Source organism: Leuresthes tenuis, unplaced genomic scaffold (genome assembly GCF_036924035.1).
Source record: "Leuresthes tenuis unplaced genomic scaffold, fLeuTen1.0.hap1 SCAF_3, whole genome shotgun sequence".
Classification (NCBI taxonomy): Eukaryota; Metazoa; Chordata; class Actinopteri; order Atheriniformes; family Atherinopsidae; genus Leuresthes; species Leuresthes tenuis.
Genome location: NW_027325357.1, coordinates 13,721,549 through 13,736,098, shown reverse-complemented (window position 1 = coordinate 13,736,098; position 14,550 = coordinate 13,721,549). Strand labels below are relative to the sequence as shown.

Sequence of the window (14,550 nt, the reverse complement as noted above, 5' to 3'; positions counted from 1 at the left end):
CTATCCTACACCTAAGTTGACCCTAAAAAATCTGAAGTGATGCCCAGCTGCCAGGCCAGAGAGCCTTGTGACCTTTGTCCCTTGGATGGTGGAGGCAGACACGTGCTCTTGATAAAGACCCCCCCCCCCAACACACACACACACACACACCCACACCCCACCCCACCACCTCCATCCTGGTACAGAGCTGCCTTAGTCACACCCCACTCCGCTTGGATGAGAAAGAGAAGAGGGCCACTTCAAAGAACGGCACACCCTTAGGGGCCACAGTGTCCTCTTGCCCACCTCTCTTTCTCTTGTTTCCATCACATACACCCTCGAGGCAGGAAAGAGTTTGCTTTATTAGATTAGTATAATTGACTGATGCTGTCACAGACATCCATATGAGGTAAAATGAAGCGCACTTCCCTAACAAGCCAGCCAGCACCAACTCGCTGACATTTGTTTGTATTTATGAGTTGGTTCTAGTGGTGGCTTGGCTTATTGTGCATCTGGTGATTTCCTTTTTTTATAAAAATGTGTTTTTGTTGCACATGAATGCAAGTGTGCACGTGCCAGTCTGTCACGTTTCGAGTGTGCGTTCCAGTGTTTTGTCAGCAGCAAGAAACTGATGGCAGTGCGGATGTGAGCTGATGTGAGGTTAATTAAGATGGTGATTGAGCACAGTAGATGGGTAATGAATGGAGGAGTGAAGAGAGAGCTGCTGTCTGAGGATGAAAATGATCGGCCATGTGGAGTGTGGAGGGCATGAAATCAGAGATGCCAGGAGTAATGAAGACTGGCACACAGAACACACACGGGTACCCGTGTGAGTGACAGCATGGAGACTTTACCAGGATGCACATGCTCTGTGCCAGCAGCATGCCAACCTCAGACAAGGGACACAGGAGGGTTTTTATCTCTCATTTTTGCTGTGTGCATTGTTTTTTTATTTGATTCATTATTTTCTGCCACAACTTATTTCAGCATTCATCAGAGAAAAGCGATGAGGGTGACAAGCACATATGTCTCTGCTGTCCACCGCACGTCTCATGTGTGTCTGCCTGTTTCTCTCTTATTGTTTCTGTGCAGCTGCTGTAGACTACCTGGCTAAGAACGTGAGCTTGTCCACCCAGAGGAGGATGAAACTCGGGGACCACTCAGCAGTGCTGGGGCTGCTGCAGGTGGAGACGGGACAGGCCTACTAAAGCCACTTGAGACACACTCTGCACCTCCCTCTCTCTGTTTCACCCTCTGCCACCTTCCTCCATGCTCCATCAAGTCTGGACTCCAGCTTGCTGCTCGCTCTGCAGCTCAGCCAATACATCAGAGAAAGTGACACTTGTGGGTGTGACAAGTCGCTCTGGGGAATGGAGCTAAACTTTTCAAACTGATTTAGACCACCAGGCGGCTCTGCATTATTTCTTCTTAATTCTTTAGGCACATTTGCCTGCAACTTGTACTTCAGTCCAACCCCCAAAGCTTGTTTATTTTTGCTTAGAGGGCCAGACAGGACTCCAAGGATGGTGGGTCTGCATTGGCCTGGACTCCTCGATGTCTTGGCTGCAGTCCAGCACACATTTAGAGCCATCAACAACATGTACTTTGACCTTGCTGTTCATAGTAGTTAACAAAGCCAATATCATTTGAACGACTCTTATTCTTGTTCCTTTTTGATATTGTTAAGATTATTGTTGCTGTTATATGATTATGGTTAACGTAATTTTGTTCTTTGATTCCATTCGTATCTCTTTTCTCTGTTAGATGTTGGTGTGTAAAAACACAGCGGATGACTGAGACGATCTGGGAGTGAGTGTCTGTTGCGTGTGCATGCTTGCGTGTCGGCACATTCACACAAGAGAGGATGATTGTTTTCCAAGCTGCTGTTCCCCGAGCTCGAATGTTCATGAGCGATTTGACCTTCCCACTTTCATATTCCTCTTGACATTCCTAAAGAACTTGGCCACTCTGTGGGAAGTCTGGCTGGATGAATTCTGCTGGGAATTTAAGCAGCATTTTGGCGGCCAATAGCTTTCCCCTTGTAACCTCCATCACATCCTTAGCTGTGGCCCAGAGGGAGGGGGGCATTGTTTGCAAAAACAGGATTGGGGAAATTAATGTATTTTGAAATATAGACCTTGCCAAGGAGGGCTAACTCAACCCCAACTCCCCTCCCCAATCCATCCAAATCCCATCTGCCAGGGAATCCCGTTTCACTTAAACAGTGTAAAGCAGATTAAATCACACAAATATAATGTCAAAGATAATTCACAGTGACCCTTCCCTGTACCCGCCAGTATTTCAGTTGTTTTAGCATCCTTAGCACATTTTGTAAATGCACCTTCGGATGGTTTCCTCTTTCTGACTAAACAAGCATTCCTTCGAAACATTCCTCGGGCTCCGTCTACAAATACACTATCAGCATTCCAGCGTTTTCTGTTGTGAGATTAAAAAGTAGACAAGCTGTGCCATTCACATGCACTCTGGAAAATCACATAATCCAGTCAGTTGTGAAAGAGCACAGGTAACACCACGGCTTGGCCCCCCACTCTGGTTTGGAGCGGAGCCCCGTCTAATCCTCTGCTTTGACGTACTCACGTACTCTCAAATTGTACAAGAAAAGAAAAAAATGAAAGTAATAGTGGAAATTAGACTTTTGTGTAACACTCATAGTTGACTTTCAACATGAACCAGGACCAGCTTTCCCTTGAGGTGAATGTGACTTCTTCTTTTTTTTTTTTTTTTCTGTTTTTTAATTGACATCAATGTGATAATGTACACAGAGTTGTTACCGCTCAAGATGGATTTGATCCTATGTTGACTTTAAAACTGAAAAGAAAAACATTGTACAGTAGCTGGAGAAGATTGTGTATTGTTTCTTTATAAAGAGTATGTTTTATACTAAAACAAAGCTACATTGAGTGGGAGGTAGGCAAGGAATATGTGGAAGTAAATGTTTTGTTTGAGTTTTTCTAACTGGGTTGTTTTCTGTTTGTTTTGATTAAATGTATTTAATTGGTTCCCTTGTTTCAGCCAAAAGTTTTGTTTCAGGTTTTGGCCCACGTGAGGATGAATTTGTATAAATTAGTAAAATATCAATTCCATTGAAAGCGTTCCAATTAACGCTGTGTTGAAGAGAATCAAACTGAGCTCGTAGGAAAATGAGAGCTCGGTGTCTCAGATGGACTGGACCACACAGTATATTTGAAAGGTGGCTGGAGGAGGCGTCGTCACCTGTCAGAGAATATTTCAACCACCTGGTTTCACAGACTGATTACTAGCGCAGACCAGCTCTGACTGGACCACGGACCTGCCAGCCTTTCTGTGGTGTGGCGCTAACGATGAACGCGACTGTGACGACGATGCAACTGACACCAGCCTGTCTGGTCTGGAAATACTGAACAGTCACGTTTGATTTGTGGACCAATAAGACTTGAGGAGGATAAAGCAACTCTGACTCCGCACTGAATCGCAGCAGCTGGAGCTGCTCTACTTAGACGCCTCACTCGTGTATATTTTAAAAAGGAAGAATTTTAGAATTGTCTTTAGTGTATCAAACCCATTTCTAACACTTGCGTCGAAAAACATTTGGATATTTAAGGCATACAGCTCCTTCCCCCTCCTCCCGTCTGTTTCACCCTTAACCTGTTTAGTTGCTTTTTGACATCTGTGCTTTGCTTTACTCCTTTTTCTGTTCCGCATGTGTGTATATTATCATGGTATAATTTATTCTGCTGTATGAAGTATTAGAGTAGTGGGAAACTTGTATTGGTATTTACTACCTTCAGCCTGTTGGTGTGTTTACTGTAACACTGGCGTAACTGTTATCAATTAAAGATCCAAAACAGATTTTTCCAGTTGTCTCTTTGTTTTCTTGTGTGATCTGTTTTTAATTTGCTTTCACTGTGATTGCACTTATTTCCCTTTTTGATGTCGCCGGACTGATTTATCCAAAGTAGCCTAACAAAGGAACATATAGCTTCTACATTGGTTTCATAATGAAAGCTAAACATCTGCAGAATTACTCCACTTTCAGAATCATTGTTTGCCTACATCTGCCTTTCAGAATTGCAACGTGTCTACATTTAGCATTTTAGAATTTTTCAAAGTTTCAAGGTTCCAAAAGTGATACATGCTTATGATTTCCTTTGCAAACTGCGACATGTGAGTCTGTCACAAATCTGATCTTACGCAACCATTTAATGTTCAAAAAGGCTTAGGAGGAATCAGATGGGGATGGATAGTGGTGCTGCACCACTGACTGTAATGTTTTAGTCCCACCCATTACAGTATTGCCCAACAACTTCCCACTTTATAACTTTGTTGTCATTTGCTAAAGGTTATGGTCAAGCAAAAAAAAAAAAAAAGGCATTGTTAGGTTCAGATATTAATAAAGAAATATGTTTTAGGATAAAAAACACATGGTTACACTTGAATATTAATGATATTTTCACAGGCTGGCATTACATGGCTTAAACACTTCCAAAAACAACAAACATTGAAAAATGTTGCTATCTAACAGTTCTGCTCCTATAATTATGACACAAGCATGTTTTGGACTTGTTAGATTTAATTAGTCATTATATATTTAATGACTTATTGATAATTTAAGTCGTTCTTTAGGCAAATAGGCTAAACACTCTCTGTTTTGATTTTCTTTCATTTTTATCTGATTTATATGAATTCAAAACTAAAAATCTTTTGGTTTGTGTTGTTGTACGTGTTGTCAAATGTGACACTGCTGAGTTTCAATAAATAAAGATAAAAAAAAGTCACACAAGATAACAGAATGTGAAGATTAATAGCAATGATTCGACAACATACTATATCCATCTACACCTAACTATATTCACAGTAGCTTTGTAAGTGAGTGTCTTTACTCCTTGTGTGTTCAACTGCATTTGTGGGGTCACTGGGCCATTTACTGTTCCAGCACTGGTGATGTGATTAGTGAGTGATGAGAGCTCAAACGTCCAAGACTGAGACACAGACAGAGAGTGTGTCGAGCTGCAGCTGTAGGAAGTAATTCATTCTGCCCGCTGACCAACAACTATCGGCACTCCTGCCACTGGCCGGGGAATGTAGCCTGCAAATCTTTGCGGTATGGTGTGAATGTAGGGGAACTAACCGGTGCCGTATGGCAGCATCCGCTGTGTTTTATATTACACGTCAGAACAGTGGAGCTCATTCACTTTTTTTACCAACAGCACTGCTGGAGATGTGTCAAACACGACTTAGGTATGTTCTCTCAGTCCTGACTGAGAGCATTAAGCACATTTCAAATAAGTTTGATGGGTCTGCAGTCACAGCATCTTTAAATGATACATAATCTTACGTAAATTGGTACAGACAGTAAATAGTGCCAATAATAGTGCACTGTAAGAGATCATTTATGTATGACAAAATAATAATCAGTACTAATTGATCTGCATTTAAACAAAACAAATTCAAAGCATCATAAATCAGAATTATTGTCATTATCACCAAATTGTTTTGGGAGATAAATCAGATGCCAAAAGCAAGTCTGTCCTCATCTGAACAAACTTGTATTCAGAGTTTATTACCTGGAGTGAAAGATCATTCATATTTTAGTCATAATAAACAGTTATTTAGCTAGTTTAGAATATTCAGCTTTTATTTTTAGATTTGCAGAATCAAATAAGCTACAAACTGTAGTCTTAACACCACTTCATATCATCAGGGCTCATTTAATTTTAATGCAAATGAAATTCTCTTCAGTGTCTAATTACAACACGTTCATTTTTGACATGTCAATCTTCAAATTCCAAAGCAAGTTGTCTCTGTGAGTTAATTGAGGGGTGACTGACAGATTTCAGTGAATCCTCTCAATACATTAAATAGGTATTGTTAGGAGGCTCTCTGCCTGCTATGTGTCATCCCTCATATATTCCTCTAAAAGTTTGTGTTCTGGTTGTCCAGATTAGACCTTGGCATGTGTTATGGTTGTCCCCTTTGCTCCAGCTTGTCTCCAGAGGTGCTGGCCCAGAAGTTTTGTCTCTCTCCAGTCTGCTGTCACTGGGACTGGACGAGGTGGCGGCTCAGGCGTTGGTGTATGGGAGAGCTTTGTGACACTTCCCTCATCTCCTTCTTTGATCCCCTAATTGATTGACTACAGGAGCAGAGGATAAACAGAGCCCACAAGAGCCGATTCCACTCGCCCCTCTGGAGTGGTTTAGATAAAGTGTAGAGGCCCGAGCTCTCCATTTCTCCTCTCCCTCCTCTAAATGGTCATATGGCCATTGAAGGTGGCGCTGTGCCATGGTGACTTAGCTGTAGGCTGTGTCCTCAGGCCTGGGGCTTGCATACTGCCCCTGAGCATAAATGGCTGGCAGTAATGGGTTTGTCTAGATCACAGGGATGGAAATGAAACTCCTGAGCCTTGCTGTAGAAACCAGGAGGCCCTATCGCTCAGGAGGCAGCGATAGAGGAGTCGCTCAGCCTCAGCCTGGTCATACTTACTTTCACAATGAGCCATGGAATAGAGGCTCTGATTCAGATCTAATTTGGGACCAGGCTCCTGAACCTGAGCATGCTGTGATAAATAACCTGCTGTTGAAGAGTGAGGAAAGCCATGGAGATGAAGAGGGTAGAACATAAACAGCCTACGAGAGAGAAAAACGGGTCAAAATAACGTCACAATTTTAAAGAAAGATTGCATTTGAAAACATAACTTTAGAACGATTTTAACCAGATATGTTGATTTTATTCTAATTTTACAAATCTGTCTTCAGAAAGAGTTCAGAACCGTGTGTAGGTATGCTAAGAAATGATTAAGAGATGCTTTGGGGGTCTTGGTTTTATTCTTTAAGATTATGTGTCACAAGGAGTAAAAAAGCTCCCAGCTGTCGCCATGAAAGTACTTACAGTATAATAATCCCCCAAATCCTGTAATTATGCCAGCATACGCTGTGTACCTGAGCCTCAGCTTTGTGCTCGTCACCTCAAGGATCCCCCTGACACAGACACACAGCTTGCTGTGCATATATCTCCTTCCGAACTACGCATTTTGCATTGGGAGGGAATCTTATTTTCAGAATATTTCAGGTATTTTGAATTTCATGGCTACCTCTCTCAGGTATTATAGACAGATGTACTCATGTATAAGTAAAAAGCAGAAGCTCAAATACGTATTGTCCTAGATTGAAGTAATCTGATTTACCAGACATCAGTGTCATGAAATCCTTCACATATGTATCATTCTATTAGTTAACTAAGACGTTATAAGATCAGTCTAGACATTTATATCCAATGCACATCTGCACACCTCCCTCAAAGCAGTTTTTAAAAGACAAAAAGGAACAGAAAAAAAGTCAAAGTAAAGTTGTAAATCTAAGAAATCTGAGCAAGATAAAAATCACTGTGAAGCTGAGCTCGATTTACATTTAAAATCCGAGCTTCGTTCTCAAACTAATTAATATTAATAACAAAAATGGAAATGAGTGCAGCGGCAGACCTAAGTGAAGAACAAGCTGGGTGCATTCAGTCAGGAGATTCATATACAAGCCCTTTCTCAGGAGAAGTGGGCTCTAAACAGGCGTGACGGCAGGGCATAGACCGCCATACACAGAGACAATTTTTCTAGATAATAGCCTATCACGCAGGATACAATTTAAATTAAAAAATGCAATTTTCACCTTGAAATGAACAAATGATTACAATTTCTATACAAATTAAGGCATCCAGGCTGTGCCTCAGTACTGTGCCAAGGCCATGAAACCTGACATAATTACCATGAAATACATTTTCAAATATTTGTATTTTGTCCATCGCTTTAAAACATGCCACTCTGCCTTCTGTGGGTTTGTGATCTCACCTTCTGGGGGAAATACATAAAAAAAAAGAGAGAAAATCATCAGAGATGAAAAGCCCTTCAACAGGAGAGATAAAAATGTGAGGAAAAAAAACAACCTCCCATACACACAGTAAATCGGCACAGCTCCGCACAGCAGCCCCCGGAGCTATCTCTAAAAGCCAAATTACTGCTCCTTATCTAAGGAATCATATCTACTAGTTATCTGCTCCTGAGATAGGCTCCTCTCTCTCTTGTGCCTTGTGCTCATCGCCAGAAAAGCTATTTATTTGTGATTACAGATACCCTTTGAATAAAAGATGTTTGTGTTTGAGATCCAAAGTTTCGACGGATTCTGAACTCTTCAGATTCTTCAGAGAAGAGGGTATTGAAGGCAGAACACCTTATTTGGGCAAGGTTGCTGGGGGTGGTCTGTTGCAGAGAGAGGGATGAAAGTGTAGCCGATGGGAAATATGAGACAAGACCTCAAACTTCTCTGACGCTTCATATCACATATGCTTTCAGAAGGGATTCACACTGAGATGAGGTGTCGAATTGACTTTAAATGCTCAACTCTGCGTTTGAGACACAGAGATGGGAAGTTTGGACATGTACTTTATAGAAAGCTGCCAAGAGCTGCAAAGTTTGGAAGGTTTTTTTGGGGGGGGATTCTCATCTCAAAGATATTAGTGGCCTTAAATGTGATGAAACATAATAAGTGAATTATGATTTTCTGGATTACAAATTTATTTAAAAGTGTCCAACGTGGCAGTAGAAACGGTCTGGGGTCAAAACAAACCAGGTATGATCAAGTACCAGCCCTCATTTTCAGTATATATATATGTACAAAATCATAACCGAGTCTTTTTTTCTTTAACTCATGTCCACTTCAGTCTAAAAATTATCAGACTATTGTCAGATTGGTATCTATTTACGGGGTCTAAAAAAGCATTTGTGATCTTCCTTTAAAAAAAAAAAAAAAAGAAAAAAGAAAAAGCTCTTCACCTCACTTACGGACTCATGGGTTTTAATCAAAGCATCTATCATGGACAACTTGTTAATCTAAAGCACCTCTTTTCTCCCTCCATCTACCTCCCCTCTCTCTCCCTCCATCTGTTGAAGTCCCTCAGCCAGAGAGGCGCACATCAGATTTCAATAGTTGACCTCTTAATGCTGAGGTCAGTGCTGCACCGGCAACGATTTCACACTCAAGATGAAAGGGAAATGAACACTGAGGACGCTGGGAGTGACATGGGGCCCTGACCACACCAGCCATTGCCACTCTAACCGCTTCACTGCACCAGGCTGGGATCTGAGGTGAGCTCAAGAGGAGGTCTGAACATTTAGGTTTGGATAAAGTCACTGACCTACAACAGATATGTACTGATTGCTAGTGCCAGGGAGGTTATATTTGCAATGTGATGTCCGTAACCCAGGAAAAAACATAATAGATTATTTTGCCAGTTTGACTAATCAATGTAATGTAACTTACTATTATTATATTTTATCTTTTTTTTTTTGTTAAACTGGGTATTAAAGCTGAAACATCCACAACAGGCTGTCAATGCTTCTCCAGGTTTACTCTTCCTCGTTGACACCATTTACACTGATGTTAAACAAGATTTGCACTGCAGAGTCAAGTTTGGGCCTCTTATGATTTCAAAAAGAAAATTACACTGAATTTACCAGCATGGAAAAGCTTTTGTGCACTTGTTCGGTCAGCTACCTTGGTGGGTTCGGCTGGATTTAGGGGCAAATATTTCTTTCAAATGTTTTTTGGGGGGGCGAAACATTTTGCACAGAGAGGCTTTAGATACTTTATGTGAACTAGAACCAAACACAACCATGTCACCTTCACGAATTGGAAGCTTATATTATTTGATACAGCAAAATAAAGATATTGATCCATTATTGACTCCTGCCACAAGCAAAATGTGCAGAATAAAACAACTCTGGAGATGGGGGATTTAATAAAAGTGCCATGATACCAGCCCTACAGCTCAAAGTAATATGTATAAGAGAATGTCTTATACTAAGAGCTTTTATATTCAACTTTGTTTTACACATACATCCTTTTAAAAGAAAGTCAATTTTATTCTATAAACTGTGGTATGTTGGAACAGTTCCATAAGATTGCAATGAATGAAAATGTGCGAGGTAATGGCTGAATGCATATTTCTATCACAAAATCTAACACAGAATGGTTCTCTTTTTATACCTCTGGGTACACACTAGAAATAAAATTCTAACTGTGGTAAACTCAACTGAGCTCCAGATTTCAAAATGTCACCTGGGTCACCACACCCATAAATTATTCCACCTGTAGGTCATAGGTGTAGGAGCTCAGATTTACTGGAACTGGCAGACGAAAGGTGGGCAAACTTAAATAAGAGCAGCAATCTGAAACAATACGTAAAACCTGAGCACATAAAAAAATAAATAAATGGATCTTTGTAAGCCATCCTGTAGTTGATGGTGTTGCTGTTAAGTTCTACAGCTTCGCTAATGCCGATCCCTGTTGTATGGAAACATGCAGAAAGACAGCTTTTGAGTATGGTGGGAAAATGCAAAGCAAAGCATGTCAGTCCATTACAATTACTCATTAAACTTAAAACTGAGCAGCACCACACAGGAAGTAGAGATGCCAGTAGAGGCGGAAACACATCAAGCCGCTCTAGTAGCATCTGCAGGTTTGTGGAGCTTTAACTGTAGGTGTCACAGTAACACGAGCTACTGAACCCTGACAGATTTTTCCTTTTCACCAATGAGCCGGGGCCATTTTAAAAGTGCCCTGATGCTCGGCGTCTGCCTGCCCACTTAGAAGCCACTCGTTACTTGTGCATTTCTCAGAAGCCATTATTGAATGAACAGTGAGACAAGGCTCGCAGTGAATGGACAGTTTGGTTACACCGCCATGAGGCTTGAGCTCCTCAGAGTAATGTACTGCTTAAGTACCTGTCAGCTTTATAAAGGAGGGAGTAGACTGTGTAAATGTGTGTGTAAATAGAGTGTCAGATCAGGACCCCAGGGAGAGGAGGTGGGGAGTGTACGCGCGTGTGTGTTTGTGTGCTTATTTTGTTCACTGATGCATACGTGTGCACATGTGTGTGTGTGTGAGCCGGTGTGCACATGAGTGTCACAATAATGATCATTTAACCCTGCTCAGCATTCCCCAGGGCTCCTCGTCCCCCTTTTCGAATTCACAGTGCTGCAGGCTCTCTGCGTCTCTGCCTCTTCTGTCTGCTTCTCACGGCTGGGCACAGTTGGAGAGCGCCTCCTTATTCATTCATGAGAGAAGCACCGGATAAATAAAAAGGTTCATTACTGTGCTAAAGTGTTACTAATGACATGTACCTGCCACTGAGCACCTCCGAAAATCTAATGTGACACACTAGAATGGAAAATCTATTCTACTGCACCAAGGCCTCCAATGGTGCTAGCGCATACTCTATGGAAATTTCTCTCCGCTTGCCCTCCAATTGTGTCTCTCTAAAACCAATATTTACAATCCCATAGCCATTATGTCCTACTACGCCCTCTGCGCCTGCTGTTGCGACCTCCATATTAGCTGAAAATTGGACTTTGCAAACTTAGCAGGAGAAAGCAGACTCTTCTCATAGATGAGAGGGGGGCAACACCAGGGGGCTCAGCATGAGGCATGGGGTGCCTCTCAACTTCCCGCCGCCCCAACTACAAACTGACAACACCCAAAACATGCCGAGCAATAAATACAGAAAGTCTCACAATGCGCCATTCCATCATCCAGTCCCCTCACTTTAATGTCTGTAGTGACTAAATAAAACAAAACATTAATATAGTCTGAATATCAGGCTTTCCAATGTGGCTACACTGGTAGCTGTACACTGATTGCGATGGGAGTTCTATTTTCCCACTAAAATGTGTCACTTGATCACGTAGATTCAGCCACTGATTTATGCAAATAAGCTTGACAGTAGCACTTAACCAGTAACTAGAAAGAATGCTTTTGTAATCGTCTGACTGATATATCCAAACACGGGCACAAAGCTTGACTGACAGGAGACGGGCTGGTTGAAAAAGCTTCTAAAGCTCACACAGTAACAACACTTCATGTCTTTGATGACACACTTCCGTACTACGGCTGCTTTAAGCAATTCCAATCAGTTTCTCTGAAATCCTGACTGTTTCATGATGTTATACTATTTAAATCAGATACTTATGTGGTTTTTGTTAACATAAGAACGGAATGAGTGCCAGATTATTTAGCTAGAATTATATTTCAGCTATAAAAACTTTCCAGTAGAGTCAAATTTTAATAGATGACCTGTTTTGTTGACTAACGCTCATATTTGTATGTAAGGGGAGTAAGTTCCCTTGTGTCCTCTGTACCACAAGCAAAAGAGCTTTAGTGTTGCAGACAAAATTCTATTTGCAATGTATTTTGAAAAGTTAAGTACAATAACATGTACAAACACATACATCAAAGTCAAACTTATGGTTGCTGGGCTACTTGAAAAATCACTAAAAACTTCCGTGGCTGTGAGTTCAGTTTGTGATTTTATGTTACGAAGGGCAGACTCACCACACTTCTGTACAAGCAGAAACAACAACTGCCATATTAAAGCTGGACGGATGTTGTTTGAAAATATGATGATACAGCTTTTATGCTGATTTTTTTAATGCGGTGTAGAAATTGCCACAACCTCAGATTATCAGATGAAAAAAGCTAAATAAATCAAGCAGAGTTTTGCTTCACTCAGGTGGATTGTGTCCATCACCTGCATCATAAGTATAGCATTAGTGCCTTGAGATGACATTTGTTGCGATCTGGAGCTATATAAATAAAACTGAATTAAATTAAATTCAATTGATTGCAAAGCTGCAATTCTACCATTTTTAAAGAAATATTTATTTTCATATCAACCAAAATCTCTCAAGAATGCACCCGTTACTGTTGTGTGAGTGAGTACCAGTCAGCTGTGGTTGCTGTGCCCCCCCCCCCCCCCCCCCCCCCCCCCCCCCAGCTAAAATACTTGTTGCATCTTTAGGAGCTCGGTATCTAATTGAATCACAGCTCCCATCAGTGTCTCAGCAGAGTCTTCAAATGACTGTTTGCTCAACACGTCTGCCCATTTCCACTGATTAATTCATACGAAGCCAAACGAAATGTTCTGCCTTGTTCGTCATGTCACATCCAAGCCCTGCAGTCCTCCTGCAGTCAGGTCCTAATGAGAATAATAGTTTTTTCATTTAGATTTTAAGCAAACCGACAGAAACTCAAGAGGGGAGTTCATACCGAAAAGCATAATTTACACATTTGTATTCTAGAAAAAAACATTTAGATCAGTGATTAACTGCGGTAGCCCTGAAATAATGAATTCTATGTTTTGGAAAAAGTTTGTTTTGTTATGTTTTGTGTCTCTGAATATTGCAAACATTTTATTACATTTATAATATGATATTGCTGTAAATTTTTTGCAAATTTCTGAAACGAGTATAGTGAAATGTTTCTCTTGTGACGTTCTTTATGACGGGTTGTGTGTGTTATGTTTTGACGCCATCAATGTGTTTTTCTCCTGTTTTTGTTTTGTTCTGATTTGTGGTAGCTTGTTCAATCATTGTGATCGATTGCTAACGTGTTCGTGTGGGCATTTCGAATGTTGTGTGAACAAAGTGTTTGTATGGATGAGACATCTAATGAGGCAGGTGGGTTTACAGTCACAGCATATACACACACAGCATTATTGTAGTTGTCCCATCCAAATTCATTATTTCACACAACCTGCGTAAATTGTGCAACAAATTAACAAATCTGCAGAGGTAAAATACTTCCCGTGTAATCATTAAGCAGTGCTTGCTGAGATTCGTGTTGAAAAACAGGAGATAAACATCACGGAAAATATCACAAAGCTTAGGTCAGACTGTCTGACTCACACTATTCTACACATTTGTGCAGTGGTGTCAGATCTATTCTCTTTTTTGCAGTATAGGTGTATCTTGGCTACATCCCCAGTTAAAAGTGTAAAAGGTACATTTGTTCACTTGACAGCTTGTTTTGGATAGAGATGATTTTATGACACATTACAATGACTGAGGCAGAAATTTTAAATGTGTAATCCTCCGCCATTCATATTTTTCTAAATCTAACCATGATTATTAAAGTCCCTAACACGAAATATTTGCAGGTGAGAGTGAACTGTTAAAAACATTGAGAAGCAGTGACGAAATCAATAGTGGGCAACAGTTTGTTGTCAAGTAGCAAAACATTGCAAGTGAAAGACATCGTCATGCAGCAGAACCTGGCAGTTAAACGTCATGATGTGGAGAGAACTTCAGTGGACAGTTAATACATAGGTCACCACGCAAGATGTGCCCTGTGCAGACAAAAGAAACTGGTGTGGAAAATGTAGTCACGGCAAAACTGTGAAAAGTGCAACATTCTGGCCACTATACATTCTGCCATGAGATCGGGTTGACATGTCATTGGTGTGCCTCTTTAGCTGGTTAGCAAATCACAACAACAACGAAGAACAGATCAGTTAATGCTACATGTCCTCTGAAGCTCGACAGATTTAACATCACTCTGCATATCTGTCTTAATCTATCACAATATCAAATGGATAAATTAGATTATTTAATGTTATAGAAGGTCCTCTTCTATAACATTAAATAATCTAATTTATCCATGTGGTCAAGCAGAAACAGACATGTAACAATGATAATTCAACAATAATGAGGATATTAAAACAGTAACTCAAACCAAGACTGTTTAAAGTTCCTAA

At 40.7% G+C, this 14,550-nt stretch overlaps 1 protein-coding gene across 3 annotated transcripts in view; it reads left to right on the top strand.

Annotated features, from left to right (window-relative positions):
- The window catches only part of pax7a (paired box 7a), a 42,767-nt gene extending 39,768 nt beyond the window's left edge, over positions 1 to 2,999 (top strand). For all 3 annotated transcript variants that reach the window (XM_072381920.1, XM_072381921.1, XM_072381919.1), the window contains one exon: positions 1,072 to 2,999. In XM_072381920.1, coding sequence (XP_072238021.1) covers positions 1,072 to 1,187 — 116 coding nt within the window. In that variant the 3' untranslated portion in view covers positions 1,188 to 2,999. The remainder of the gene's footprint in view (positions 1 to 1,071) is intronic.
- Positions 3,000 to 14,550: the final 11,551 nt, after the last annotated feature.